This window comes from Cimex lectularius, unplaced genomic scaffold (genome assembly GCF_000648675.2).
Source record: "Cimex lectularius strain Harlan isolate CLEC.00 unplaced genomic scaffold, Clec_2.1 scaffold335, whole genome shotgun sequence".
Lineage (NCBI taxonomy): Eukaryota > Metazoa > Arthropoda > Insecta > Hemiptera > Cimicidae > Cimex > Cimex lectularius.
Genome location: NW_019392870.1, coordinates 267,786 through 294,987, shown reverse-complemented (window position 1 = coordinate 294,987; position 27,202 = coordinate 267,786). Strand labels below are relative to the sequence as shown.

Sequence of the window (27,202 nt, the reverse complement as noted above, 5' to 3'; positions counted from 1 at the left end):
TAATTATTGTTTTGACTTCAAAACTGTAATTAACTATAATTCAACTGGCTTTAGTTAAAACAACCTTTCACCCGCACCTTTTTTTTTCTATTGTTAAAAAGCTGGATGATTACATATTAAATAACTTTTTTTTCGTGAGTGAATAGTACGTAAATAGGATTGTTTAGTAGAATGAATGAGAATGTGAATGTGTCTAGCTTTAAAAACTGCATGCAGGGGACCTGAAATGTTGACAGCTAACTTTGGTGACAGAACGGATAAGCCAAGGGGTTTGACATCAAAGTAGGTGATTTTTGCAGCTTGCCTCAATAAGTCATATGCTCAATTCTGTATAAATATCTATGTGTACATTTATGCACAGAGTTTAGCTTATATAAATCAATGTTCAAATGTATGAATATAGTCTCATAAATTTGCTACGAAAAATGTTAATAATTTATTTAATCATATTTTCATATTAAATTAAAAATGTCACTTAAGAGCAAAAAGTGAGTCTTTGTTAAAATGTTAACATTTGCAAATTCTGAGGAAAGACAGTCTATAATTAAGTACTGAAAATATCTTTTTGACGCAAGTATGTATATCCAATCTACTTATCAATAGTGAAATAAAGAGTAAGCATTTGCATCATCATTATCATGATTTGTTTAATTTTATTTTAAGTTTTCAAATCTTTAGAGATTAGTAGAACAGTCCATACACAGTGGCAATGTGGAACATATGAATGATGGATATCTACCAATTGTTTAGATTTTTATGAATTTTTTAAAAATTTAGTAAGACTTTACATCATCATCTTGGTAAAAATTTGATCTTTATAGATTTAATTTAAAGTGCATATCAGCATAGACTAGTAGTACGTTTTGTATACATCCACATATGTTCATAAGTCATAATTGACTATATTAATTATTTAAATTAATTATACTATTTATCTAAGGTCTTGGTTGAGATGAAAAAGTTAATGTCAGGAGTGGGATTCAAACCCATGACCTTTGGGGCTTTAGCCGACTAACTTTTTCATCTCACCCAGGAACTTAGGTAAATAGTATAATTAACTAAATTTTGTATACAGTAATAAATGGCGATGTGGGACATATGAATATTGGATGAAATATATCTACAATTTTTTAGATTTTATAAGATTATTTTTGTAAGGTTTTTAATGGGTCATTCAGGTAGATTTATTGATTTTTATAGATTTAATTTGATTTTAAGTGCACATCAGTAGAGACTAGTAGTACAATCTGTATACAGTAATAATGGTGATGTGGCCCATATGAATGCTGGATGTCTATTTCTCAGATTTCATTTTATTTTTAAGGTATTCACTAGAAAAAGTGTGCTCAAATGAATTTTTGTGAGATTTCTTCATGTTGTCTATAGGTTGATGAACTTGAATTGATCGTTACTAATCATTTTGGTCTGCCTATCTTCGCTGGGTGTCTCAGACAATGTGTCAACAGCCTTTCAACATTTCCCCTTCTTTAATGAGACAGCATTTAACAGACTAAGCTAGTGAGGATGGGCAGACTGGTAATGACAAATTTTCAAAGGAGTTTGCAGTAACTATTTTGCAAAGTAACTGTTTGTACGAAAGGCTGCATACTTTGCGTACACTAGTTAATTGTGCTTCATGAAGAAATTACCTATCAAACTGATATGTTTAAAAAAAAGTTTTAATCGCAGAACAATTCTTAAGCTAAAAATTGGCAGAGTTTGAACTGCAGCTTTTTTTTTTTTGATAGGTACTTACTAATACTTGTTGACGTTTATTTATTTTACATAATGAAGAGATTTTATCTTTGATATTTAGAATGTTATATTAAGTATGAAATCACTTGCCTGTATGCGATATCGGGAGGTGACTTGAACGCTGAAGCTGCCAACAGCAAGTTTTGTAGCTTTTCAGCAGTGTGAACACGTTCTTGTACATGTCTGGCAGTTGTGTCGGGGTTTTTCGTGGTAAATAGCATCCAGATAATTTTTGTTCTTGAAGCCAATCGACGAAAACTCTCGAAACGGCCGGTTTTTATCATTTTCCGAATCACTTTACCATCTCGGGCTTCTTATTTTTTCGTGTGTGGGGAGGTTTCAGGTTTAAACGACGCATTTTAGACTTGAGCGCCTTAGACGAAGTTCATCCACTGTTATCATTACGCGCGTGACTCATCGTTTGAGTTTGGTTAATTTCTTAACGAAATCATTCACTACTTTTCACTTATTAACAACAGTTTTCAAACGATGATGAAGATGGATACTAGGAAACGGTTTGTGCTCCTCAGGCACTGCAGCTTTCTGGCTAGTGTACCTTCCTAGTGTAGCACAATCGACTCAGAAATATTAGATCATTGACTGCCGCTCCTACAATTTCATTCCCTGTTTTTTATTCTCATTCTAGGTTATGTCTGCTATCTTCCTCCTCATTGCATAGTCGGTAAATGGGATCATCGTTCCTCTGAAACCGGGCCTACTAATCAATGACTTGACTATAGCTCTTAAAGGGCGCGGTATATAACACCCCGACTAATACAACTACATCATCACTGAATATGTTCACGTTATGTAGATATTTTCTCAGGTGTCAGTGGCCGGTTAATAGACTTATCTCACTCCTATGAGTCTGGCCGTCTCCAATTTTGGCAGCGAGTTTGCCAGTCTTGGTGAGGGTTGTTTTAGCGTAAGTATACTCTGCCTAACTGTCCCTAGAATATTATTCATTCTACAATGGAGGATTCTGTACTTGCTTTTGTTATCCCAAGCACAGGTTCAAGGCCTATATACGGTCATGCAGATCCTTCTCTGGCCAGTGTGTCTGCTTTTTCGTTATCCAAAATTCCTTTGAATCCTGACACACAAGATACCATCACGTTGTTATGTTTCCCCAGATATGAAGATTTTTTATGCATTCCCTAATTTTGATGATTTTGCTACATACTAATGCTGTTATAGTTTCTGGACTATCCGATCTTACGAGGATTTTTTTCCAGTGTAACTGCTTTAAGATTTTCTAGGGCACAAACACTGATGGCATGTATTTACCGTTCCGGTTCCTTCGTTACTCTGTGTCAAACATGGGGGCCGGTGTTGGGTACACCCGATGTGTCCAGTTCTAATTTTTTGTACACGTAATTGCTGCTTTGCTGTAGAATTTAAAATATGAACAGAATCCATCACCATTAAGTATGTCACTGTTAAGTAGGTCCTCCCTAATCCTCAATATCTGCGAGCACATTTCGAGCATAATGTGGTTCCAGAACTATAATATGGTAATAGTTATAGCTGCAATACCACAATAACTATGGCACCGCCAGGGAATACAGACATAAGAACGTTCTTCTACAAAATCATATTTATTTATTTAGGGATTTCTAGGCTATTATTTTTAAAAGAATTTGAGCCCTGTTCTATTTGTTATTTGTACGGTATGGTATCATTGGCAATTTATCGCTTTTTCATGGCCGCATGTCATAAATTACTCTTTTCCGTAAGCGCTTTGAAAATGTTATAATTTTACTTTAAAAAATCTTTGTTTCGGTTAAAACTCAGGGAAATAGTTATTTTAATAGTTTCGCATTTTTTAAATGATCTTGTTTTAATATTGGTTTATTTATTTTTTATTTACTTTATTTATTATTTAATATTGATTTATTTATTATTTAATATTGATTTATTTATTATTTACTATCTTGAAATCTGTGAGGCTCCTTTGGATGACTTCCGATACGGTAAAATTTCCATGTTGTCTATCGAAATATGCACTATTTATACAAAGGTAAAAGAAAATTTGTAATTAAAGTTCATTGTTAGTTTTAATTATTAATAATAAAATGGGAGGAAAAAGCAGTTGTAATTGCACCAACCGCGAACAAACTACGCCCACAGCCCGGGCGGTGTGCTTTTCAATAATCGTAAAACCTTCTAGATATTCGTAAAATAATTTTTTAAAACATTTTAAAGATAAATAATCATATTTGTCACTATGAAAGGGGGTTAAGAGAATTTCAAAATTTTAATAATAAAAATAAATATTTTTTTAACGAGTAGAGAAATGATTTATATACGGTATCGATGAATTTCAGATATCAATTTTTCCACTTGTTTCTATAGAACATTAAACATTCTGGAAAGGGAATGTTATGGACCTGCTGATGTAAGAGGTCGTCCACTACCAAAGTCCTTAAGGTTGGTGATTTTACTTCTACTTGGGGGGAGCATCTCATTGGCTGTATTGTATGCTTTTTGTTTCTAAGTTCTAGTTTTGTTTTTCGGCTAATTAGCATGGTGTGTGTCCATAGTACATATAGTCGTTGGTTCTATTCCTTTATTCGTAGCCGCAGTTTGGAACAATTCATATGAGGTGATGTTGATTGCTCCTTCTATATCGATGAAGCCACCACATAGGACAATTTCTTGATTATATATTTAGTTTTCTAATTTCTGCATAATATTATGAAGGACACTTTCCTAAGCAAATTGTTGCTGTTGGAGCGGTGTTTTCCAAGCGGACGCTCTTGATGTGCAGATCAATGATTTTCTTCAAAGTTTTCAGGAGAAAGGAATTAACTGATTCATATGAGCTCAAATCTGCATCCATGTACATTCATACGTGAACAGAGTTGAGTTTATCACTTTTCGCAGTCCACCGGCAATTTCAGTTTTTGTAATTTAAAATAAATAACCGGTAGGCCTCGAGAATCACCCACTCCGGGTTTGACAGTCCGGGGTTACCTCGGTCTCAACCTTGCAGCCACTGAAGTTGGGCTCCTGGGGATATCAACAGGTAGGTAATTTCAGCTCCCAACCAATCAATCTACGGTGTCTAACTCTTTCACAATGACACTCTTTCAAAAACGTTCTTTCTTATTTGCACGACATTCACTCATTTAGGGGGGTGGTGAAATATTTCATATTCTTCTATCACCACACATGTTATATAATTAATCTAATTGATGATCGATGGGTACTCAATACTCCGCCATCGGACCTCTCTCTATACACATTCACGGTAATAAATACATTCAGTTTCAATACACACAAAGCTATCAAGACGATATCTACAAAGTACTATATGATGTAAAACAATCCAGTTTCTTCCAAAAAGCAAAACAGGAACCTAAATACTCTCTATATAGAGCCAAGAAGTGGCACCCTTCAATTAGATGGGACACATGGAGCAACCTTTCTCAACATGCCGCACACATACACGAGGGGGATTTGGCCCAAAAGTGACCTCGCGGGCCTATCCTTAATCATGTGAGGATGACTCTTCTACGAGTCAGGTCTAAGCTTGTTTATGTTCTAACCGCTTAAATAGTATTGACGTAGAATCGACGGGTAACCTACTAGAACAATTTACCCCCAATGTGTACCAAAACTGCTACTAGACCTAGTCAGATTCAGTATAACTGGCACCATCGTTTACACCTACAGAAATAATGTTCTTAAAGCTTAAAAGATCTGAAAACCAACTCATTTTTGATATCCACAGACTGCTCCTAATCGTCGATAAGGCTGCATTATCCGCAATGTAAATAAAATAAAAGGTTTGCCTTTTCCGAATATAATTTTCCTTCGTAATTTCAGGATTTTCCTGCCGTTCCCGTCAGGTGTTTTAAACGGTGTGTGTTTTAAAAAAGTGTGTAAATTTGTTTCGTGAATGTTAAGCCGTGTCGATTTATCTTATTGTTGCCTTCAGAGGTTAAATATTAAAAGTGTACGCCTTCTAGAAGTGAATTTAGTGAAAATGTTATAACTTAGACGGACTGTTAGATTTTTCAGCCAGACACAGTTTTTTACAAAGTACCCACATTGCGACATCCTTCTATTGCCTTTGTTTCTATTATTTATTTCACATTAAATAACGTTTAAATCAATAATTATAAGAATGATGAAATTACAAGATTACAATGAATGTGTGATGATTAGTGACCGTTAATCGATAATTATTCAGAAATCGTGAGATGCGGTTTCAGAAAAACTTTTCTTTATCGTGTCAACGTTTCGATCTTTAATGAGATCATCTTCAGGGCTTCTGGGCAGAGTGCCCTCTCAACACGACACGCAAGAATGGCACAATTACACAGAAGACAACTTTGAGCCCTGAAGATGATCTCAATAAAGATCGAAACGTTGGCACGATAAAGAAAATGTTTTTCTGAAACCTATATCACACCAGACCGCATCTCACGATTTCTGAGTAATTACAATGAATGTAGATTTTTATTAGGGTATTTATTATAAATTATTATGTAGTGTATAAACGTTTCTTATTACACCAATAAACTAATTAGACTAGCCTTTAGGTAAAGATACCATTCAGCTATTGCCACATTTTAGCAATATCTTTTTAAACCTGCCATGGTTTCTTTTTTCGCTCAATCTGTTTTCATTTATTTATTATCGTATTGTTTATTGTTAATTTATAACATATTCTAATCAATTCGAGATTTCATATGAATATTGAAAGGCTTGGTTAAACTTGGTTACGGATGGTTAGGGACTCGACCGGTTAAGAGTTCTGTAAAAGTTAAGACCTAGGTATGGGACATAATCAGAGAAGAATCGGCTTATTTCATACAAGGGGGTTCTGAAGGGTCTTTTCTTTTTCACAAAACATTGATTTGAAATACTAAAACAGTTCGAAATAAGCCAGAGAAAAATAAATAATAGCTAACATGAAATAAAAGGGGTGTTTTTATCGGGTTGTCCGGAAAATAATGCAGGATTTTGGTATTAAACAAAAAAAAAGAAACTAGTTACTTTAAAGCAATGTTCTTTAATCAAAATAANATGAGTAATCCTGTAAACGTAAACAGAATATTTTATATAGATTTTTTTTAATGAAAACTTAAAATCCTGCATTATTTTCCGGACAACCCAATATTTTTCCTGAAAATTGCAAGATAGTCCACATGAAGCTTGGTGTTAACACTATGTATGTGCATATATTGAAAAACGTCATTTAGGAGCCCGTTTTGTACTTATTTAGAGGTCTCTACATTTCACTCAACAATTACTACATTCAAGAAATGTGTAGTGTAGAAAGTACGATAATAAGTTTGCCCATGTCTTATTCGGGTTGTCCATATTCAACCCTGCCCACCCTATTTTTTACTAATTTACCATCCTTTTAATACCTGGTTTTCTCAAAGTATAAAGTAAAATAGTTTTCCCTACAGAGTAGATATTTCCGGAGATTGTACAGACATAATTATCTAAGACAAATCGAACAGGAATTCGGTTATTCGGATCTTTTCTGAGTTTGACTAAACATGATTTCCCATAAGAATTTGTTAACTTTTAGACGTAGGAATCTCGCATCGATAAGCATCAGTATTTTATATCATCCATCATAATATTCTCTATACATAATTTGAAACGAGGGTTAGTATTGAGTGCACTGCTCCGTTTTCAGAATGTTTTACGAAATTCTCGAAATGGTATTTATTCCCAAAGGGAAAAAGGTTCAGTCATTGAACGTCTAATCGAGCGAGAATTGGCGGACGAAAACTTGGAAATTAACGCTAACTAAAGTAGCGAAACGCTGTTTTGATCGGAATCACCATTCATTTTCGCCGCTGGTTTGAGTGTAGGTCTTCTTCAGTGAACGCAGTGACTTCTTCAGTGGCACATCAGCCAGCTGATGAAGAAAATTAAGAGATAAAAGGGTATTATGTTAGTACACTCGCTTGAGGTACACTGCATTAGCAAGCTTTCGCATCATTTTATCAAAGATACTGGCTCTTACTGAAGAATGCATAGGTCAGGTCGCCATCGTGTCATATCAGAGAGATGGTCGTTTTATTGTTTGGAATGTACTCCGTAATCGACATTCTACAGCTGTAGATCAAGCAACGAGTTCAACAAATTATATATATTATGTTAATGTCAGTTTATGCACTGTAAGAAGCTGGATTATGCGCGATAAGGCCTGCCACTGGTCCAGAACTTGTGACAATGCACAGAAAAGCTGTTAGTTTCGCAAGAAATCAGGTTAATTGGTCTGACCAAGATTGAACTAAAATTGTTTCGGATGAGTTTTGTTTGAGGTGTTTTGACAGCCTCGAATGGTTTGGAGAAGAACAGGAGAGCGATATACTCCTGCAAATTTTCACTCCGGGGAAGCGTTGGAGGTGGTAGTGTTATGGTTTGAAAAGGCATTTCTATGGAAGATCGCACAAACTTGGTCTTCATCGGTGTTCCCTAACAGCTTCGCGATACATTGAAGATGTTATCAGAAGAAGTTGTTTCTTATATTCCGCTAATTGGCGACGGATTTATTTTTATACATGGCAATGCAAGGCCCCACATCATCGTTGGTGACTATTTGGAACGGACTTAAATTCATTGTTTGTAGTAGCCAGCATGTAGTCCCGACTTAAACCCTATCGAACACCTTTGGGAGGAATGGTCAAAGGGGGTAAAAAGTCGCCCAGTGATGCCAGAGATTTTGCAGGAATTAAGAATTTTGCGGGGCTCCCCACTCACTGCAGCTTTCTGGCTTGTACTCTCCTAGTTCCTTCGTTCAGTGCAATACTCAATCCTTCTCCTTAAAGTATCAGGTCATTGACTGTTGAAGGAGAATGAAAATATTCCACAGCACTACATTCAAAACTTCGTAAAATCGATGCCACGTCGAATGAAGAGGTGGTCAACGCAAGAGGAGTAAAAACTCTACTGATTTAATATTTTCTTCATTGTTTCCATAGCAATATTTTTGGTAAAATTGTTTTACTCAGTTTAATTTTTATGATTTTTAGTTTATGTAATGTGCCCGCTCTTATTTTCGAACTGAACACACGATTGGCGTCCATGACCAAAACCATTGCCAGCGCGAGAGAAATGAAAATCTTCAAAATTACAAGCGTGTTATAATTCGGTTTGAATATTAATAATTTAGACGTTATTGTCTGAAACAAGCTGTAATAAAACAGCTATTAACAAGTTATCCCTTACTAGCTTCACTTATTTTATAAAACATTGAATATATCTAATATATAATAATTTTATATAACATGAATATATATCATTCTAATATATTAACAATTGAAATACGTAGCAATCTTTGGAAAATAATGTTTAACCCCTCCCGCCAACGCGACGTTCCAATTAGCAGCTGGTTTTTTTAATGGCGCTCAATTTGAACGTGCGAAAAGCGGAAATTATAACACAAATAAATATTATAATAGTAAATACTGTAAGAAATTAATTATAAATTAGTGATTAAAGATAAAAGATAGAAAATTAGAAGATACCTTAATATTTTTATAGTAATTTAGAATGATATCTTAACATTATTAATAATTAATTTAATTATTTTAATTGTTATTATTTTTATAGTAATTTAATAATATTACGGTATCATTCTAATTTTCTATCTTTTATCTTTAATCACTAATTTATAATTAATTTCTTACAGTATTTATTATTATAATATTTATTTGTGTTATAATTCCCGCTTTTCGCACGTTCAAATTGTGCGCCGTTAAAAAACCAGCTGCATCAACCTGATGATGAGCGAAAGGGCTCGAAATCCGGTCGTGCAAAACAACTTACTGTGAGTAGGAACTATCTTTTTAAAAAGGAACGATTAGCTTTATTACCTACTTAACCGACAATCAAAATTATCATTAAAATCAAAACTTTCGACATGCACATAATTACTCAAACCTATTTCGATGTACGGGTGCCAAGTTTATGGATCGGCCAAATATTTCAATATTGAAAGATTACCAAGTTTTCAATCCAAAATTTTAAGTCTAATTATTTCTGCCCCTTTTTACGTAAACAATAACACACTTCATTTATATCAGTTATATACGGTGGTGTAGAAAGAATTTACACAAAAGTAACATAAAGAGAATATACCATGGCCTGGTTTTTATAAACCAAGATAATTTAATTACTGTATAAAATAATAATAATAATAATAATAATTAGTTAAACAAAAAATATCTGATCGATGATTTTTACTGAAAGGAAAAAATGAAATTTATAATGTTTCTCAAATGAAGTAAATTACGTCCACATTTGAAATTATGAAGTTTTTGCGATTTTGTTGCACAAACATTTCAAAAAAAAAATTATTCAGAAATCGAGAGATGCGGTCTGTTGTGATGTAGGTTTTAGAAAAACATTTTCTTTTTCTTGCCAACGTTTCGATCTTTATTGAGATCATCTTCAGGGCTCAAAGTGTTTGTCTTCTGTCTAATTGTGCTATTCTTGCGTGTCGTGTTGAGAGTGCCCATTCTGAAACCTACATCACACCAGATCACATCTCACGATTTCTGAATAATTATCGATTAACGGTCACTAATCACCACACATTACAAAAAAATATGTAACATTTTGTCAAATAATTGAACCACATAGTATAAAAGTAGTAGCAGTTTAATTCCAGTACTCAAAGTCCACTAAATTTGTTTTTCTTTTATTTGTGTTAGTTTAATATAATTAGATTAGTGATCAAGCCCAAAAGTGGTTTTATATTTGAGGATTTTATGCCAGTTCGTTTTTATGATTTTTAAACGAAAAGTAGAAAAAATTGAAAGAGGCCATTATCGATGTGGAAATAGTTAAGAGTATTAATAAATCATAATTGGATGTATAATGCGTTGAAGGTTTGAATGAATGAAATTGAACAGTGAATATCCCTTAACATGTAGTAATTTAGTTACACAGTTGGCCAGTCAGTTATTCAATTATCGATTTCAGCTCGGGCGATCCAATATATTTTGTCCGTCCTCAAGTTTGTTCACACAAAACAATTGACAAACGGAATAAAAATCGTGATCCATGGATCGGAAGTCTCCAATGATCCAATGCATTTCGAGCTTTTATTTTATTTAAAAAAAAAATCGTTTGTTATTTAAATAACACTACTATTAATTTGCTGTGTTTGTCTAATGATATGGCTATCTGGCATCATTTCCAATTCTCAAGTAAAAGTCAAAGGGGTTGCAATGATGGATATAAACCGTTTATTCGGGATCGGGGCAGTTTCAATATATGCTCGACATGGTTGCATTACGATTAGACTTGAGAGTTGAGGAACTCACAAGCTGAATCCAAACTCGAGTTTATGAGAGGAAAAAATTATCAAGTTTTCTGCACTATACACGATCTATATATATAAACGTAAAATAAACGAATACTTTATGGAAAGTAAGCGTGCGGAAGGTAAAAAGCAATCTCTAGGTTTAAGAAATATTAATTTTAAATTAGATGAGAACAATTATGAAAATTTTAATGATTCATTTAAAAATAATCTTATCAGCCTAGAAGAGTCTGTGTTGAACAGTTGGCGTTATACCTAATACCTTTATGTAACTTTAATAAAATGTGTTCTTTATGTACCTTTCAGGCTCCTAAGGAACACTTTTTAATTAACTTACCTGTCTTGTTTCTTTCAGATCAAAGTATTTAACGAATTCATTCATATTTAGAAAATGTAATATTACTACTAGGAATGTGTGGTGATTAGTGACCGTTAGTCGATGATTATTCGGAGATCGTGAGATGCGGTCTGGTGGGATGTAGATTTCAGAAAAACATTTTCTTTATCGTGCCAACTTTTCGATCTTTATTGAAATCATCTTCAGGGCTCAAAGTGTATGTTTTCTGGGTAATTATGCCATTCTTGCATGTCGTGTTGAGAGGGCACTCTGCCCTGAAGATGATCTCATTAAAGATCGAAACGTTGGCACGATAAAGAAAATGTTTTTCTGAAACCTACATCGCACCAGATCGCATCTCACGATTTCCTAATAATCATTACTACTAGGCTTAAATTCTGCTGACTTGAAGAGCAAAATAAATTACGTTTTTATGTCCTGTATACAAAGTTTCATATTAAAGAATCTCCTCACATGTTTAATGTTATTTGATTTATTATTATTGTCTTTCTTTTAGTACTTTATTATATAAAAAATATACATTTAATTTCAATGTAATCTTACTCATATGTATATCTTATTTTATATTTGTATTATTTACAATTATGGTAACCAACCTCTTTTGAATGTCTTAATTAAGTAAGAGAGTAATAAAATAAATAAAAATAAAATATTATAGAAATTTTTAAACTTACGTTTTAACAATTTTGTAAATAATCTTTCTTAGAGAAATAATAAAATCAATAAAAATAAAATATTATAGAAATTAATTATTCAGAAATCGTGAGTTGCGGTCTGGTGTGCATCTCACGATTTCTGAATAATTATCGATTAACGGTCAGTAATCACCACACATTATAGAAATGTTTAAACTTGCATGCTTTAACTATTTAGTAAATAAATAATCTTTCTTAGTTTGGATTTAGAATAACAGAATCGATTTGGAACATTTGGTGGTTGAAATTGTGCTATGAAGGAAATAACGGATAAAAAAATCCGGATTTTCCTTAGTTGACGTTTGGGAACCAATAAACTCGACTACCTTGTTTGTTTACCACATGAAGAGAGCTAATAAGGAAAAGACCCTGCAATTTTGCAAGCTTTCCGTTTCAACTCATTGCCAAGTTTTAAGTGAAGGGGCAAAATTTGTTGTACTTACTCCAGTACTTCACCAAATCCATCGTTTTGGGCGTAGCGTAGTCAACCAAAAGCCGGAAAGTTTTTTTTTGGGGGGGGTGGCATAATGACATTACTTCAAAAATGTCATGAAACGGACAGTATATGTTTTTAATTATAACATTATCAGAAGATAATTGAATATTGTGAAAACAAGGGCACTACTTTTCCAGACAACTTAATAAATATCGCTTTAGTCTCCAGATTGCTTAATGTGAAAAATAGTTAAAGTTCTTCAGGAAAGGCAAATCCGTTGAAAAAATTTCTATAGGACAGCTATTAGCAGTACCAGTACAGAAATACAAACCCCAGCTATCATGGTTGTCATAGGAGAGCGTTTTTATTATTCTCCTGTTTACCCTATTTAGCAGCAGATTGTACTGGTACTAGCTGCGCATTGGTTAAAAACTTTAAAGGTTACTTCTCCGTTGTATTCCAGCACCATCAACGTGTTCGCCGTATCGTGCACTTCCGATATGCGTGTATGTTGGGGCGAGTCTGTCGATAGCCTCAGAAACTTGTTCTGCACAACTTGCAGCCTGCGACATTAGCCATATGAGACTCCACGAGGGGCGCGCACACAGGAGCATCGACCTGAACACGATCTTGTACAGGAGAAGTTCACTGGCAGACGACAGAGCAGAGGGAAAAGTACGCGGATAGCTTTGCCCATGATCACTTTATTTAACATGGGGAAAGTCAGTTTACTGTCCAGTATCTCCACAAGTCATTTTATTGAGTCAGACCACAACAGTTACACCTTATATTTTGTGTGGTGGTTAGTGGCCGTTAATCGATAATTATTCAGAAATCGCGAGATGCGGTCTGGTGTGATGTAGGTTTCAGAAAAACATTTTCTTTATCGTGCCAACGTTTCGATCTTTATTGAGATAATCTTCAGGGCTCAAAGTGTTTGTCTTCTGTGTAATTGTGCCATCCTTGCGTGTCGTGTTGAGAGTGCCCCTTAAAAGTGTACGCCTTCTAGCAGTCAATTTAGTGAAAATGTTATAACTTAGACGGACTGTTAGATTTTTCAGCCAGACACAGTTTTTTACAAAGTACCCACATTGCAACATCCTTCTATTGCCTTTGTTTCTATTATTTATTTCACATTAAATAACGTTTAAATCAATAATTATAAGATTGATGAAATTACAAGATTACAATGAATGTGTGATGATTAGTGACCGTTAATCGGTAATTATTCAGAAATCGTGAGATGCGGTTTCAGAAAAACATTTTCTTTATCGTGCAAACGTTTCGATCTTTAATGAGATCATCTTCAGGGCTTCTGGGCAGAGTGCCCTCTCAACACGACACGCAAGAATGGCACAATTACACAGAAGACAACTTTGAGCCCTGAAGATGATCTCAATAAAGATCGAAACGTTGGTACGATAAAAAAAAATGTTTTTCTGAAACCTACATCACACAGACCGCATCTCACGATTTCTGAATAATTACATATATTTTGTCACCAAATCCCTAACTAAGATGTAAACCAGAAGTAGGTTAAGAAAAGCCCGGATATTTTATAGTAAAATGATCTGAAATAATAATAATTCTCTCTTTTTAATAATAATAACTCTCTAATGATAATAATTTCCAAGTGAGATATTTCATATTTCTTGGGACAAAAGCCGGAATCTACTTTCTTATAATCTCATAATTTTGCGTTTAACAAGCTTTTTGGCTATAAAACTAAGTAAGTATTACCAAGAGTAAAATTGGATTCTTCATTATATAAAGTGAAAGTTTTTTAATTATAAGAAGAAGTAAATATGCTCTCATTGTGCGTAGTAAGTGACACGTGTGTTTGCGAGCATACCATCTATTATTAGTGGTAGTTACAATATACAATTTGCAGGATGAACATAATTGATGGTACAGTTTTCACGCTGCACCCTTTAATAAGATGGGGGTTCGAATATGCGCGTTGAGAGAGATCCGGCCCGCCACCCAGCTTCAAGCCTACGCGCACACGTGTGCTTGAAAAACCGTTACACTCGAGGTAAACGACTTGGAAATTTTTGGTGGTAATCAAATTATTAACAACGAAACGTATCGCACGCGATGGATCGTTAGTCTTAATTGAACTATTATCTGTTTGTGTATTAAAATATAACGACGTATATTTCTGCTATAATTAAAAAAAAAATCTCGCGTTTTTTTAAAAAGTTTTTGTAATAATTGAGTCGACCCCTGATTGACACAATTTTGTTTTGGAATATAGTGTGATGTTTGATGTTAACTTTCTTTTCAGAAAATCAGATTTTTGCCAAAGGTGGGTCGAAAGATGACCAACCGACTTTTGAGTGACAGCTTATATTGGAACAACCTAATAAGAGGGTAGTGCATACGATTGGAATCGCCTTAGCCTAGGCGTGTAAGGAGTAAAGTTTGATTCCGGACTTAAACCGATTTTGTCACATATCGACAGGATTTTTTCTGAGTTTGTCTCCTGGCCAATCGATGTCGGGTTGCCCGGGGAACAGTCGACAGGCGAGCGGGGTCCATTTCAGTTTCCTACTCCTTTTTCCTTCGACACCTTTACCTCGGCCCATCCGCGTTCCGGTTTTCTAAGAAATTTCCTCAAATCTCACCCATTACCGACCCCGCCGTTTCTAGGAATCCAAATTTTTGGGTGTTTTCGCATCAACTTCGGGATAGATCAATAACAAACAGTACACCGATCCGGCCCGAATCCTCCCGACCCGGCACGATATCCGCGTACAAATTTAAAGCCAGGTTCATTATTTCTATCTCATTTCACATCCGCAGAAACAGCGGTTTAGTATTTATGTGACAGGAGAAGGATTAACAGCAAATTCCGACCCTCTGGAGAGAAATAAAAAATCTTTCAAACCCGACCCCCTATTTCAACGGATTCTGAAACTATTCGAACGATTTATTGCGCTAATGCTAAAAACTCGATGAAGGAACATATTAAATTTAGCAATTTGACTATTCGACTATTAAAGTTTGTGCCCTCGTCAGATTTGGCGCACCTGCGTGGTGCCGGAGACTGGAGTTTAATTTTCCCTCCAATATTACAAACGACATTCCCAAAGTCTGCACCAATCGATAACGTCTACTTATACATGCTAAAATAAAATGCTAAAGACTTTTCCCAGCTTTTTTTTCCAAACAAAAATTAAATTCATTAATCACAAACAACATATCTGGATTTTTTTATATCCTTATTTGTATATGTAATATAAATTTATTACTTAAAAAGGAAACAAAGGTGGTGGCAATAAAAATAAATTGATGTGTCGGATTTTTTTAACATGAGTTATTGAGTACGATGATAATTGGATATCAAATCCTTCAATACAATTCATTGTAATTTGGTTAACATTTATTGTTTTGAAAGCAGTGGAAATTTATTTAAAAAATATGGCTTGATTTTTATTATAAAAAAAATTAATTAGTTGGTTATTAATCCATGTTGTATTGCATTCCTTTTCCTATCCTATATGTTCTATATTTTTAGTACTTATCAATTGTTGAAAAACGTCTTCACCACCAGGACACCACGTCAATATTTAAAAAGGAATACACATGAGAGGGAGCAGATGCATGACGAGTTCAATGTACAACATTAACAGGAATCATGCACTTTTTTATGGAAGAATCATAATTGATTATTTAATTAAAACATTTGATTTTATCGTGAATTATCTTCCGAAGTGTTTTGTGTGGACCCAACTTGGAAAAGCGAAGGTTGGTCTGTCCAGCCGTTTTCTATAACGTCTCCGGTTGCCATAGAGAATCCATTTACCATCTCGACTCACTAAACTGCGACGATGCTGTTCGTTTTTCATTCCAAAAAGCAAACGGAAGCGACCTTTTTTTCCGACTTTGTTTCAAGAAATTTGTTTTACAGAATACGTTTAAGAAAGGATTTGGCAATTCAACAACAACAAACATGAATCCTTGTTAAAATCGTGTTGATTTTTTAATAACAAGAACTGTCTCGATATTATTGCATTAGGACCAGACCAGCTACTCTAGCCTTAAGTGATTTATATTCCACCGTCTGAATACCATTTTGCCTCATTACGCCAGGAAAAAAAATTCATAAAAATCGCTCTTTAAATATTACAATGTCGATTTGACAGGAGGCCCATTACAATCGATACATTTCCCCGAGTCATAAATTATTCAATATCTTCCGAATAAAAATTTCGCCCCCAGGACTTACGAACTCTTCAAAGGTGTTTTTTGTGGCTTTGTGCTTGTTAAAACTTTCCCGGTGCAACAAAGGGTGAACGTCTGACGATGATAGTTAGAGAGAAAGAGGACGAGGCTGGTCTCTCTAGAAAGTCAGGAAACCAGCAACAATATTTACAAAGTAATCTGTGGAAAGTAGACCTCTGGAACGATTCATTTTTTCATTCTGAAGAGTACACTTTCGTTTCCGTATAACATCGCTTTCTTCAGAATTTAATGAGTTTCCAAAGTTCGACCTTTTAAAAAACTTAAATTCACTAATTTCGTGGTCCGCTTGACCGATTAATATATTACAATTAATTAAGGTTCTTAGTTGAGATAAAAAAGTCAATGGCACGAGCGTTATTCGAACCCACGATCTCCGGCTAGATACGCCGCTGCTCTACCACTTGAGCTATCGTGACCTCGATCCACTCGGACACCAACTTCCCATCTCAACCCCACCTTTTAAATTTTCCCTCCTATCTGCATTTTTCAAATGTCGTGTAATCGGTTTGGATTCTCGACGACAAATGAAATGGCCACGGAGAGCTTTAGTGAAGTATACTTCATTTTAAATCATTAAATTCACTAATTTCGTGGTAAAAATGGCAAAAAGAAGGGAAAATTCAAAAGGTGGGGTTGAGATGGGAAGTTGGTGTCCGAGTGGATCGAGGTCACGATAGCTCAAGTGGTAGAGCAGCGGCGTATCTAGCCGAAGATCGTGGGTTCGAATCCCGCTCGTGCCATTGACTTTTTTATCTCAACTAAAAAGCTTTTAAAAAACTAAGTTACTAGTGAGATTCTAACTACTGCATCTAAAACCTATAATAAGGTACATATTTTTCTTTTTTGACGAGCTGTCATATCGTGTTCACTTAACAACTATTTCGTACAACTTAAATTGTAGTTTGTTGACTGACAGGTGCTTAAAATCTATCTGAAACGCAAGTTCTATCGTTTGAATGTACACTGACAGGCAAAAAACTACAAAAATTCCACCCAACTAATTTTTTTAAATTTTCTAGATAAAAACAAATTCTGTCCTTAATTTGTCTCGTTGTTTTTATCAATAAATATTTGTTTATGTTATGTTTTGTATCGGGAATATCAATTAGACGTAAACATTCTTAATCCTTAATCCAAAACAAGGATAAAGGATTTTTCACTGTTTAATTTTTACGAAATTTAAAATGTTTATTCAGTCTCATTTGAATTCTGAACCAGTAAACTGTCTAGTTTTCATTGTTTTCTTAATTTCAATTTTTTAACTTAAAAATGCCACTTAGTGCTGAGGATGTTGCGCGTGGTGTGATAGACACTTATTGATGACGGACGTTCTATCGGGTATGCGGCTATTGTCATTAGAGTTCCCTACACACCAAACTTCCAAACACTGCGACACGTTAAACGATTTCGATAAACTGGGTCCTAGCATAGAAGGCCCGGTTCTGGACGCCCTAGGGTAACAAAACCACAGATTGGCCGTTTTTGACTTTGAGAATTTTTCGAAACCGGCACGTTACTGTTGTTCCAGCGATTCATCAGCTCCAGGAAGTTCGAGGTGTCTAAATTTCTGAACGCACTGGTCAATGAAGATTAAATCAATATGGACTGATGGCTTTTCGTACCAGAGCACACAGTGTTGCACGGCTAGCATTTGCTCGAGAACACAGCCATTGGTCTGTTGACGATTTGTCTGTACTTTTTACAGATGAGTGTAGATTTGCTCTATGATCTCCAGATGGGCATGAAATAGTGTGGAGAACGCGAAATAAAAGGGACGAAGCTTGTAACCAGAGCCAACCTTTTCAACGTGGCTCAGTGATGGTGTGGGCGGAAATTTCAATGGGGTGTCGCACAGAGTTGGTTGTTGTCCGTGTAGGGTCTTTGACGGCCACTCGCTATGTGGATGAAATTTTGGATCATTCGTTGCCTATCCTCGATGAAATCAGCGACAATCCTATTTTAATGCACGATAATGCTCGCCCACACATCGCTCGTATAGTATAAATGTACCTTCCACAGCATAACATCACGGTCGAGCCATCCCGTTCTCCAGACTTGAACCCCAACGAACATTTATCGGATAACCTCAAAAGACGAATAAGTGCACGTCCATCACTTCCTGATACATTTCACGATCTTGAAAGGACTCTGCGAAGAATGGGCTAACCTCCGCAAGGGGACATTTCCAGACTGGTAGAAAGAATGCCGAGGCGTCGTTGAGATGTAATTAAAACAAGAGAAGGAAATACGCGATATTGAAATGTACATTAAAAATCTAAAAATTAAAACAAATTTTATCTGTCCGTCTTTTTTAAATTTTTTTTTAAAGATGAAAACTCAATTATTAAACGTTAAAAAACGTGAAACTTTGATTAATATATAAATATATATACAAACCAACTTATATTACAAGTGGGCGGAATTTTTTGCCTGTCAGTGTATTTTTCGCAACACCTATCCAATCAAGGTTTACTGTATATATTCTAGCAGTGTTGTATTTTCTATTATTCTAGATTATAACGGAATTTATCACGGGGTATATAATTTATTTACTACTTACTAACTTTAGTATACTTTATTACTTTATTTTATACAATACCGACTTGACGAAAGTAACTGTATTTTTTTTAAGCCTAAGGTTCATCCGCAGGTTTTCCATAATCTCTAGCATGTTGCGTATTGAAGCAAAACGCAAAATCTAAACAGACCAACAAAAAACGAAATATGGAACATTTCTTTTATCTCTGGGAAACCGTTTTTGAATATTATAACGTTGATTTAGCATGGCAATTACAAATTTCCATTTGGTTCCCGTTGTTCTAAATGTCATGAACTCAGTAGGTGTTACTTTGAATGGGAATATTTGAAGGGTGAGATAAAATTAAAAAAGAGGAGTTTATAATAACATTTTGAGCCGAAGTCCTTTTCTTTGCTATCCTTAATAATAATATTTAATTTATGAAATGCTTAAAATACAATAAATAAAAATATACAAGTATTTACAACTTGAATACGATCATTCCGTCAGCCGAGGTTGAACGGATAATATAACTTTTTTAACAACTATTATCTTCTATTAATTAATTCCTGGTCACGATAGCTCAAGTGGTTTGAGCAGCGGCGTACTGAGCGTGGGTTCGAATCCCGTTTGTGACACTAACTTTTCAACTCAACTATGACCTTAGATAATTAGTATACTTAATTAAAATAATTAATACAGTCAATTATGACTACTAAACTTAATCGGATTAGTACAATTTTTATGTAATCATCTGCAGCTGGTCTACATCAGTTTCTAATGACATAAAATCATGAGTGATCGTGAGGAACGAAAACAACTCCTTGATATAAAGCCTTAATAATTTTTCTAGTCTCAAATATATTATATTTTCAAATTTAGAGTCTAAAAAGACGTTTATCTAGCCATGGAGTTAGAAAGCTGTAATTTTTTGGAAAGAGGGTCAACCCAATCAAACATTATAAGGACCATTTTTGCAGAAGAGATCTCTGTGTAACACAAACAAAACGAAGGCGAGAGGTAAGGAAAACACTTAAGTACGTACACCTATTAATGACCTCAGTCTGACTTCCACCAGTTCACCATCATCTCTCTTTTGAGGACAGCCTGCTTCTCCTGTCTAAACACAAAAATTTTGGATTTTTCTAGGTTCACAGAAAGTCCCAAGTGTTCGCAGTAATTTTCAAAATATTTAACTGAAGGCTATGATAATTTTCGTCCGTAATAACGTCATAGATTAGGGAGCTGACTTTCATATGATCATATTGGTATTTGACCATACAGGAGATGCAAAGATTATCATGGAACTAATTTATAAATGAGTATTTGTACTTAGGTCGGAGCTTTTATCTAAGATGGGGAAACGATTTTTCGGTGCTGCTAGAGCGGTTGAACATTTATTCTCGGCATATTGTACAAGTCAAAATTTAATTTATTGTTTAAGTAAACGCCAAGTTATTTAAACCTGGTCGAGCTGGGATGATTTGTTACCTTACAAAAGATCTAGTTTGGGTCTACGCCAAGAAAAAATAATAGCTTCAGTTTCACAGCTTTATTCTCTATTTGACTTAATTCTCCACTTATTGAAATAAGCATTTGCAACGTTTTTGTACAGTGTTAGTTTTTTTTTTATATAGAAATAATAATCATTCGGTACGAGGGTGTGTAAATACAGTTTAATCTGCAAAGTCTGAAACCGATTTGATAGCTTTAATGCCGTTTATAAAGATGTTAAAAAGTGTAGGCCCCAGCACGGAGCCTTGAGAAACACCCGCTCCAATGGCTCTAAGGATGGTGAACTTCTAGTTCCAGGGTATAAAATGTTCCGTCTCACAGATGGAGATAATGCGTGAGATATATCTAGCAAAACCTGTTTATATATGAGACCTCTGTGCCACAAGGTCTAAGGACTTTCCCATCTCAACTAGTATCATTCCAGCGCGTTTGTTTAAGGTAAAATTGTGGGTTCAAGATTGAATTTACTGTAAAAAAATTTAACATTTATTATCGGCAATAGTGATTACAGCATGAGAAAGAGTTTTTTCTCTCCATAAGGTGTGTTCAAATTTTTTTCAATTTGGAAATAAAGTCCTGGCAGTGTAATACCCTTAAAAATCTAACTGAATTATATTACTTTGGCTGTTCCAATTATCATTTAGTTTAAATTAAAATACCAGCTTCATAAAGTTTTAAAATAAAATATGCACTAAATTCTTATCTAGTACCAATGAAACTTACAATATACAGAAAACATTTCGTTTTAATATAATTATTTATAATCATAAATTTATTTGATATACTCTACACTCTGCTTTTAATGAAGAATTAACCGAGGTAGTTTAATGGCCCGTAATATTAAAAAGTTGATTTATTTTTATTACTAATCTCTCACGGGTAAAATCAAAGGACTGGAGGTAATTTGTCTAACCAAGGGGGACCCGGCGAAAACTCGACGTTGTTTTAATCACTTCGATGTCGTATAGCTAATTCTATGCTAAAATGTAATTAATTATTGCTCGACTAGGCGGACACTAGGAGTCAAGAGATCGCTATTTTGGACGCTTTAGCAACGAAGACTTCTGCTGATGATGAAAGCCGTTTTACTCCAAGCACAAAGCGAAATTCGGCGGACCAGAGAAGATAAATTTTGATCAAACTGCTGACTACAGTTCAACACTCACACAACTCCCAGCTCAATTTCACAACTTAGTCGAGTGTTAAACGGTTTATTATTAAGGGAGTCAGAACCTGTGGTCACAACTCTAAGTGAAAATTGGAAAGCTAATCGTTGTCAATGATTATACGTATTAGAAGAACTTGTCCTTTATAATTTTTTAAATTTTGTGGTGTTCAACATGTGTAAAGTGTAAATAATAAAAATAAAAATTGTAGGATAAAGCTGGGATTTTTTCACGTCAGGGCGTTTTTAAAACAAAGCACAAGATCAAAACACAATACATTACTTGCACCTTCAAACGGACATACATAAACCCCGAGGTAACACCGGAATTGAAAACAGGTACTACGTTCGCGAAGGAGATTAAAAGAGATTAAAACACCGAGAATCAAAGCGACCTGCTCTAAACCGTTATGTTTTAAATTTATTTCTATATAAAACTTGGGTCCAGCTAAAATTTAATTGAAGAAAAATCACTTTGTTTGCAAATTAATAATTGAATCACAACATGCGGAATATAGTTTAAGGCCCACGGTGGAAATGTAAATTTCGATTTTCCCTTTTATCTTTTAATTATGGCAATTAACTCATGGTATGAGCAGTGAGCAAATTGTACGTTATGGATTTTGCCCTGACGTCGAATTACGAGAAATTATTAAGTCTAATTTATTAAACTATTTTACTGTTGAGGTGAAGTTTCTTTAACTATTGTTGGATATACGATATTAAAGATATATATATATTTTACTTTATGTAAATGTACTTGAGAGCAAGCTTTCTGAAATAGATTTTTGTAGAACTTTTTGACCTTCAAATATTTGAGCTTCAAATATTTCCATGTAGTTTAAAAACTGCAGTTTATTTAAGAACTAATAAGGGGAGACTTCGAGACTAGGAGACTAATCAAGTCAATTATGTTTCCCAATTCAGTCCCAAAACAATAAAAAATAAAAGTCTTGCATGCTTGTTTTAGAAAAAAAGGTATCTAGGCCTATCTATGGATTTCGTACAAAGTACATTAAAATAATACCCAATTGGTGACCGTAGCTCAGTAGGTTAAATGTTTTTATACTTTATTTTTATATTATTTTTAAACAAAGCTGACATCCTGCACATTTTCTGTACTCCCAAAACCCCCTGGCCCCAAATTTTTATGAAAATTAAAAAATATTTTTTTCTACAAACTTTTTTTTTGGGGGGGGAACAATGTCACCTTTGAGTCGTCCATGCCTTACATAAGTTAAGTTTATATTACTATTTTTAAAGAAATTAAGAAATGAATAAATAAACAAAGATTAAACAAACAAATACGTATGCACATACATTACACCCTTTTTTATATTATATCTTATATTTCTCTCTTTCTCCCTCCTCTTTTTTTCTTTTAGTAATAATATATAAATTAATAAATAAAGATAAATACGCACGTGAATACGGATTTACTTTATATTAACAATTATTATTACTATTCATATGCGTCCAAATGCCTCCGTGTTTTTTATTCTGGAAATCACAAAAATGGTGATAATTGTGAACGATTCCACCGCTCCAACGGAAACTTCACAGGAGTTTACAACTCTATAAACTACAAACCTTACTTTCGTAAGTACTTACAATAAATTAAGGTTTTTAGTTGAGATAAAAAAGTTAGTGTCACGAGAGGGATTCGAACCCACGACCTTCGGCTAGATACGCCGCTGCTCTACCACCTGAGCTATCGTGACCTCGATCCGCTCGGACATCAACTCCCCATCTCACCCCACCTTATGATTTTCCCTCCTTAAGGTGGGGTTGTGATGGGGAGTTGATGTCCGAGCGGATCGAGGTCACGATAGCTCAGGTGGTAGAGCAGCGGCGTATCTAGCCGAAGGTCGTGGGTTCGAATCCCTCTCGTGCCATTAACTTTTTTTCATCTCAACTAAAAACCTTAATTTATTGTAATGATTTAATTGGTCAAGCGGACCACGAAATTAGTGAATTTCGTAAGTAAGTTTAAACCGGAGGAATAAAATAAACCGTTTGGGGAGTTGTTTAAAATTCCAATCATATTTTCCTCACTTATAATGTTATAAAGCCGAAACGATGTTGAGTTGGCCGAAAGGAGGATGTGCTTGTCATGTAAACAAAGCTAAGTCCTGAAATCTAATTTATGTATTATAATAAATTTAAATGTTATCTTTTATACAAAACATTTTAGGGAATTAAATATGTCGAAATTAGATTTTCGTTAAATTTATTTGTACGAATTTAAACTTGGGATAAGTGCGGCCCTCCGAGCGTAATATCAATACATTTTGAGGGGAGGGAAGTATTAGCGAATGCACGGTGCAGCGATGGTTTCAGAAATTTCGATCTTGAAGACAGGGAAGGCGCCAATTCAAAACGGTGATTGAAGGAAATTCCCGTAAAACAACACGGGAAATCGCAGAAGAGCTTAGTGTTGACCACTCAACCGTTGTTCGTCATATAGAACAAATTGGCTAAGCAAAAAATTTCGACAAGTGAGTACCGAACGATCTAACCAAAACCCAAAAAATCGACGCATTGAAATTTACACGTCTCATCTGTTGCGCCACCAAAATGATCCATTTCTCGATAGATTCATCACGTGCGATGAGAAATAGATTCTGTACGATAACAGGAGCCCTATAGGTCGGTGGGTGGACGTGGATGAAGCGTCAAAACACTTCCCGAAACAAAATTTGCACCCTAAAAAGGATATGATGATAGTTTGGTGGTGTACTGCTGAGGTTGTTCACTTTAATTTACTGAATTATGGTGAAACTGTCACAGCAGGGAAATATTGCCAAGAAAGTGACAAAATGCAACGTCTTTGTCCAGCATTGGCAAACCGTCAGGGGCCGATTCTTCGTCACAATCACGCCAGGCCACTTGTCGCAATGCCCTGCGGAAATTTAAGGACTTAGGATATAAAGTCTTACCGCACCTTCCATCTTCATCCGATCTCTCACCTACAGACTTACACTTTTTTAGGCATTTTGATCACCTCTTGAGGTCTAAAACTTTTAGAGAACCCGGTGAAGCAGAAAACGCCTTCCAAGTCTTTATTGTGAGTCGAAATAAAGATTTTTCGGTCAGCGGAATAAAAGCGCTGATTCCAAGATTGGCAAAGATGTAAAGATTGTGATGTAAAATGTTTCAAATAAATTTTCTTAATTTTATAAAAATTAAAAATAGTTTTTCAAAACCTGTATTATTTTTGCATCATCCCAATAGTTGAAAAAAATGCCTCTGCCGAATGTAGACCAAAATGTATATTTTTTATTACTATGAAAATTTGTCTTTAAGGGTTTTCGAAAATGGTGAAAACGATTTCGGATTCTTTTTCTCAAAATATATTTTTCTACCTGCTTTACTAGAAATGTTATTTGGTTTGTATGACTTTTTATAAATCTAATGTCATTTAATATAATCCTGCATATTATTTTCTTATAATACGTAAAACAATCGATTGGCATATAATAATGGTTTTGGGCTCAGCCTTAATATTTATCCGAACGAGGGGGCAGATAAGTTAAGGCGACCGTCTAGTATAGCCCATGGAAAATTAAGAATAATAGGAAAATATTATCGTAAAGTGGTTCTGACCCTTCGTCCTTGACACCCAACGGGTTGTTGGACATTAAGCCCTTCTATATGACAGGAATTACTTTACATCTTCAAAGTGACCTAAAACGTACATGCAAAAGCAGAAAACGTATTAAAAATTACTTAAATTTGTTATAATATTTTATTCTTAGCTATTTTTATTTCCGATAAACTGTACGTAGACGACTCTCATTCATGTTTTTTCAGTGCCTAAAACATCATGCATACTCATACTTTCAACATCAATCTCGTACATAAATGCAGTTATTTGTCTATCTTTCATACTATGTTCGTACGTACTTAACTATTTACAATTGAAAACTTACAGGTGGCCATCGGGGTACTCAAAATTCCACCAATGGCCACTCCTCATTCATACCATATGCCAATAAGTAAAAGAGAGCGTCGATGGTCGCACCAGTTAAGGTTTTGACACCCAGAGGAGTTGTAATGTCACTATTTTGTTACCTAATTCTTTATATACTTCTGCCCAATCAGGTAAATAATGTTTTTCATCTTTCCTTCAGTCTGGATAAATGCTTAGCGTAAGGAAGATTGATTCCATTTTGCGAGTATAGGCATTGCCGCTCATCACTTAAGGTAAAAGTCTGGGTTACAAATCCAGCGGCCGTGCATTCGAACCCGATAACTTATAAATGGGCTGTTTAAAAAAACATCGATACCCCGAGGGTTAATATGACCTCTGACATTGTGAAAAAAACGTAGGTAACGGCGGTCGAGATATTTGGATACTTCATCGAGAGGCCTGTTTACATTCAAAAGCATTCAATCAACGTTCACGCTAATAAATACAATCCTTAATATTAAGTTATGAATTATGTAAAGAGGCGTATTAAATTAGGTTATATGCATTTACCACTCTCAGATGTTCAAATAAAAGTTTTCTCTTTAATTACTGCAAAGCATTAACACTTTCTTTTCATCTAAGGGTAGGCAGACCGTTCTCTATCGATTTTTGAAGCACCACAGTCCACTATTAGCTGACAGACTGTCACCGGTTCATTACGTTGGGGGGACTGTTATTATGAACCGCCCAACAGGAGATAGCCGTGTGTGGTACGAGTGTGGCCAATCCTAAGCCTTGTTGAGTTTTTCTGTCTTTTTATTTTCTCCACAGGCCACTGTTTGACCGAATCTTTTATATTTTTTAATTTTCAGGCAATTCATTGCAGCGGCTTTGTCATTTTTGATAACTAATATTTTTCATTTTTTTCTTAATACGCTTTGTTTCTTGGCTCTTATCGGCAAGAATGCTGTGTGTAATGTGATATATTTTTATTTATTTAGTTAGCTGTTTATTATTAACTATTATTTCCAATTGTGATGTAAAGTCGGTTGAGAAGAAAAATTGGAAATAATAATTTTGACATGGTCTCACCAAAACAGTTTTTCAAAATCTTTGATCCTACCATTAACCATATGCATAGCCTTGTAAGAAGAATAATCATCGCAGTTTTGTTTAGTTTGCTCATTTGTAAGAACAAATTCTATTAAATATTAGTCAAGCAACAACAAAATTGTTAAAAGAAAGATTTTAGTTAACACATTCAACGCAGAAGCAACACGTTGCCTAGGGGGAAA

At 34.8% G+C, this 27,202-nt stretch overlaps 1 protein-coding gene across 2 annotated transcripts in view; it reads right to left on the bottom strand.

Moving 5' to 3' along the window:
- Nucleotides 1-27,202, bottom strand: part of LOC106672433 (protein FAM210A-like) — a 49,850-nt gene that overhangs the window by 1,789 nt on the left and 20,859 nt on the right. Inside the window, exon 1 of one of the 2 annotated variants that reach the window (XM_014403869.2) lies at nucleotides 1,846-2,135. The exons of the other annotated variant lie outside the window; for it this stretch is intronic. Coding sequence (XP_014259355.1) covers nucleotides 1,846-1,936 — 91 coding nt within the window. The 5' untranslated portion in view covers nucleotides 1,937-2,135. Of the gene's footprint in view, nucleotides 1-1,845; nucleotides 2,136-27,202 lie in introns of those variants that run through there. 2 annotated transcript variants of the gene reach the window in all.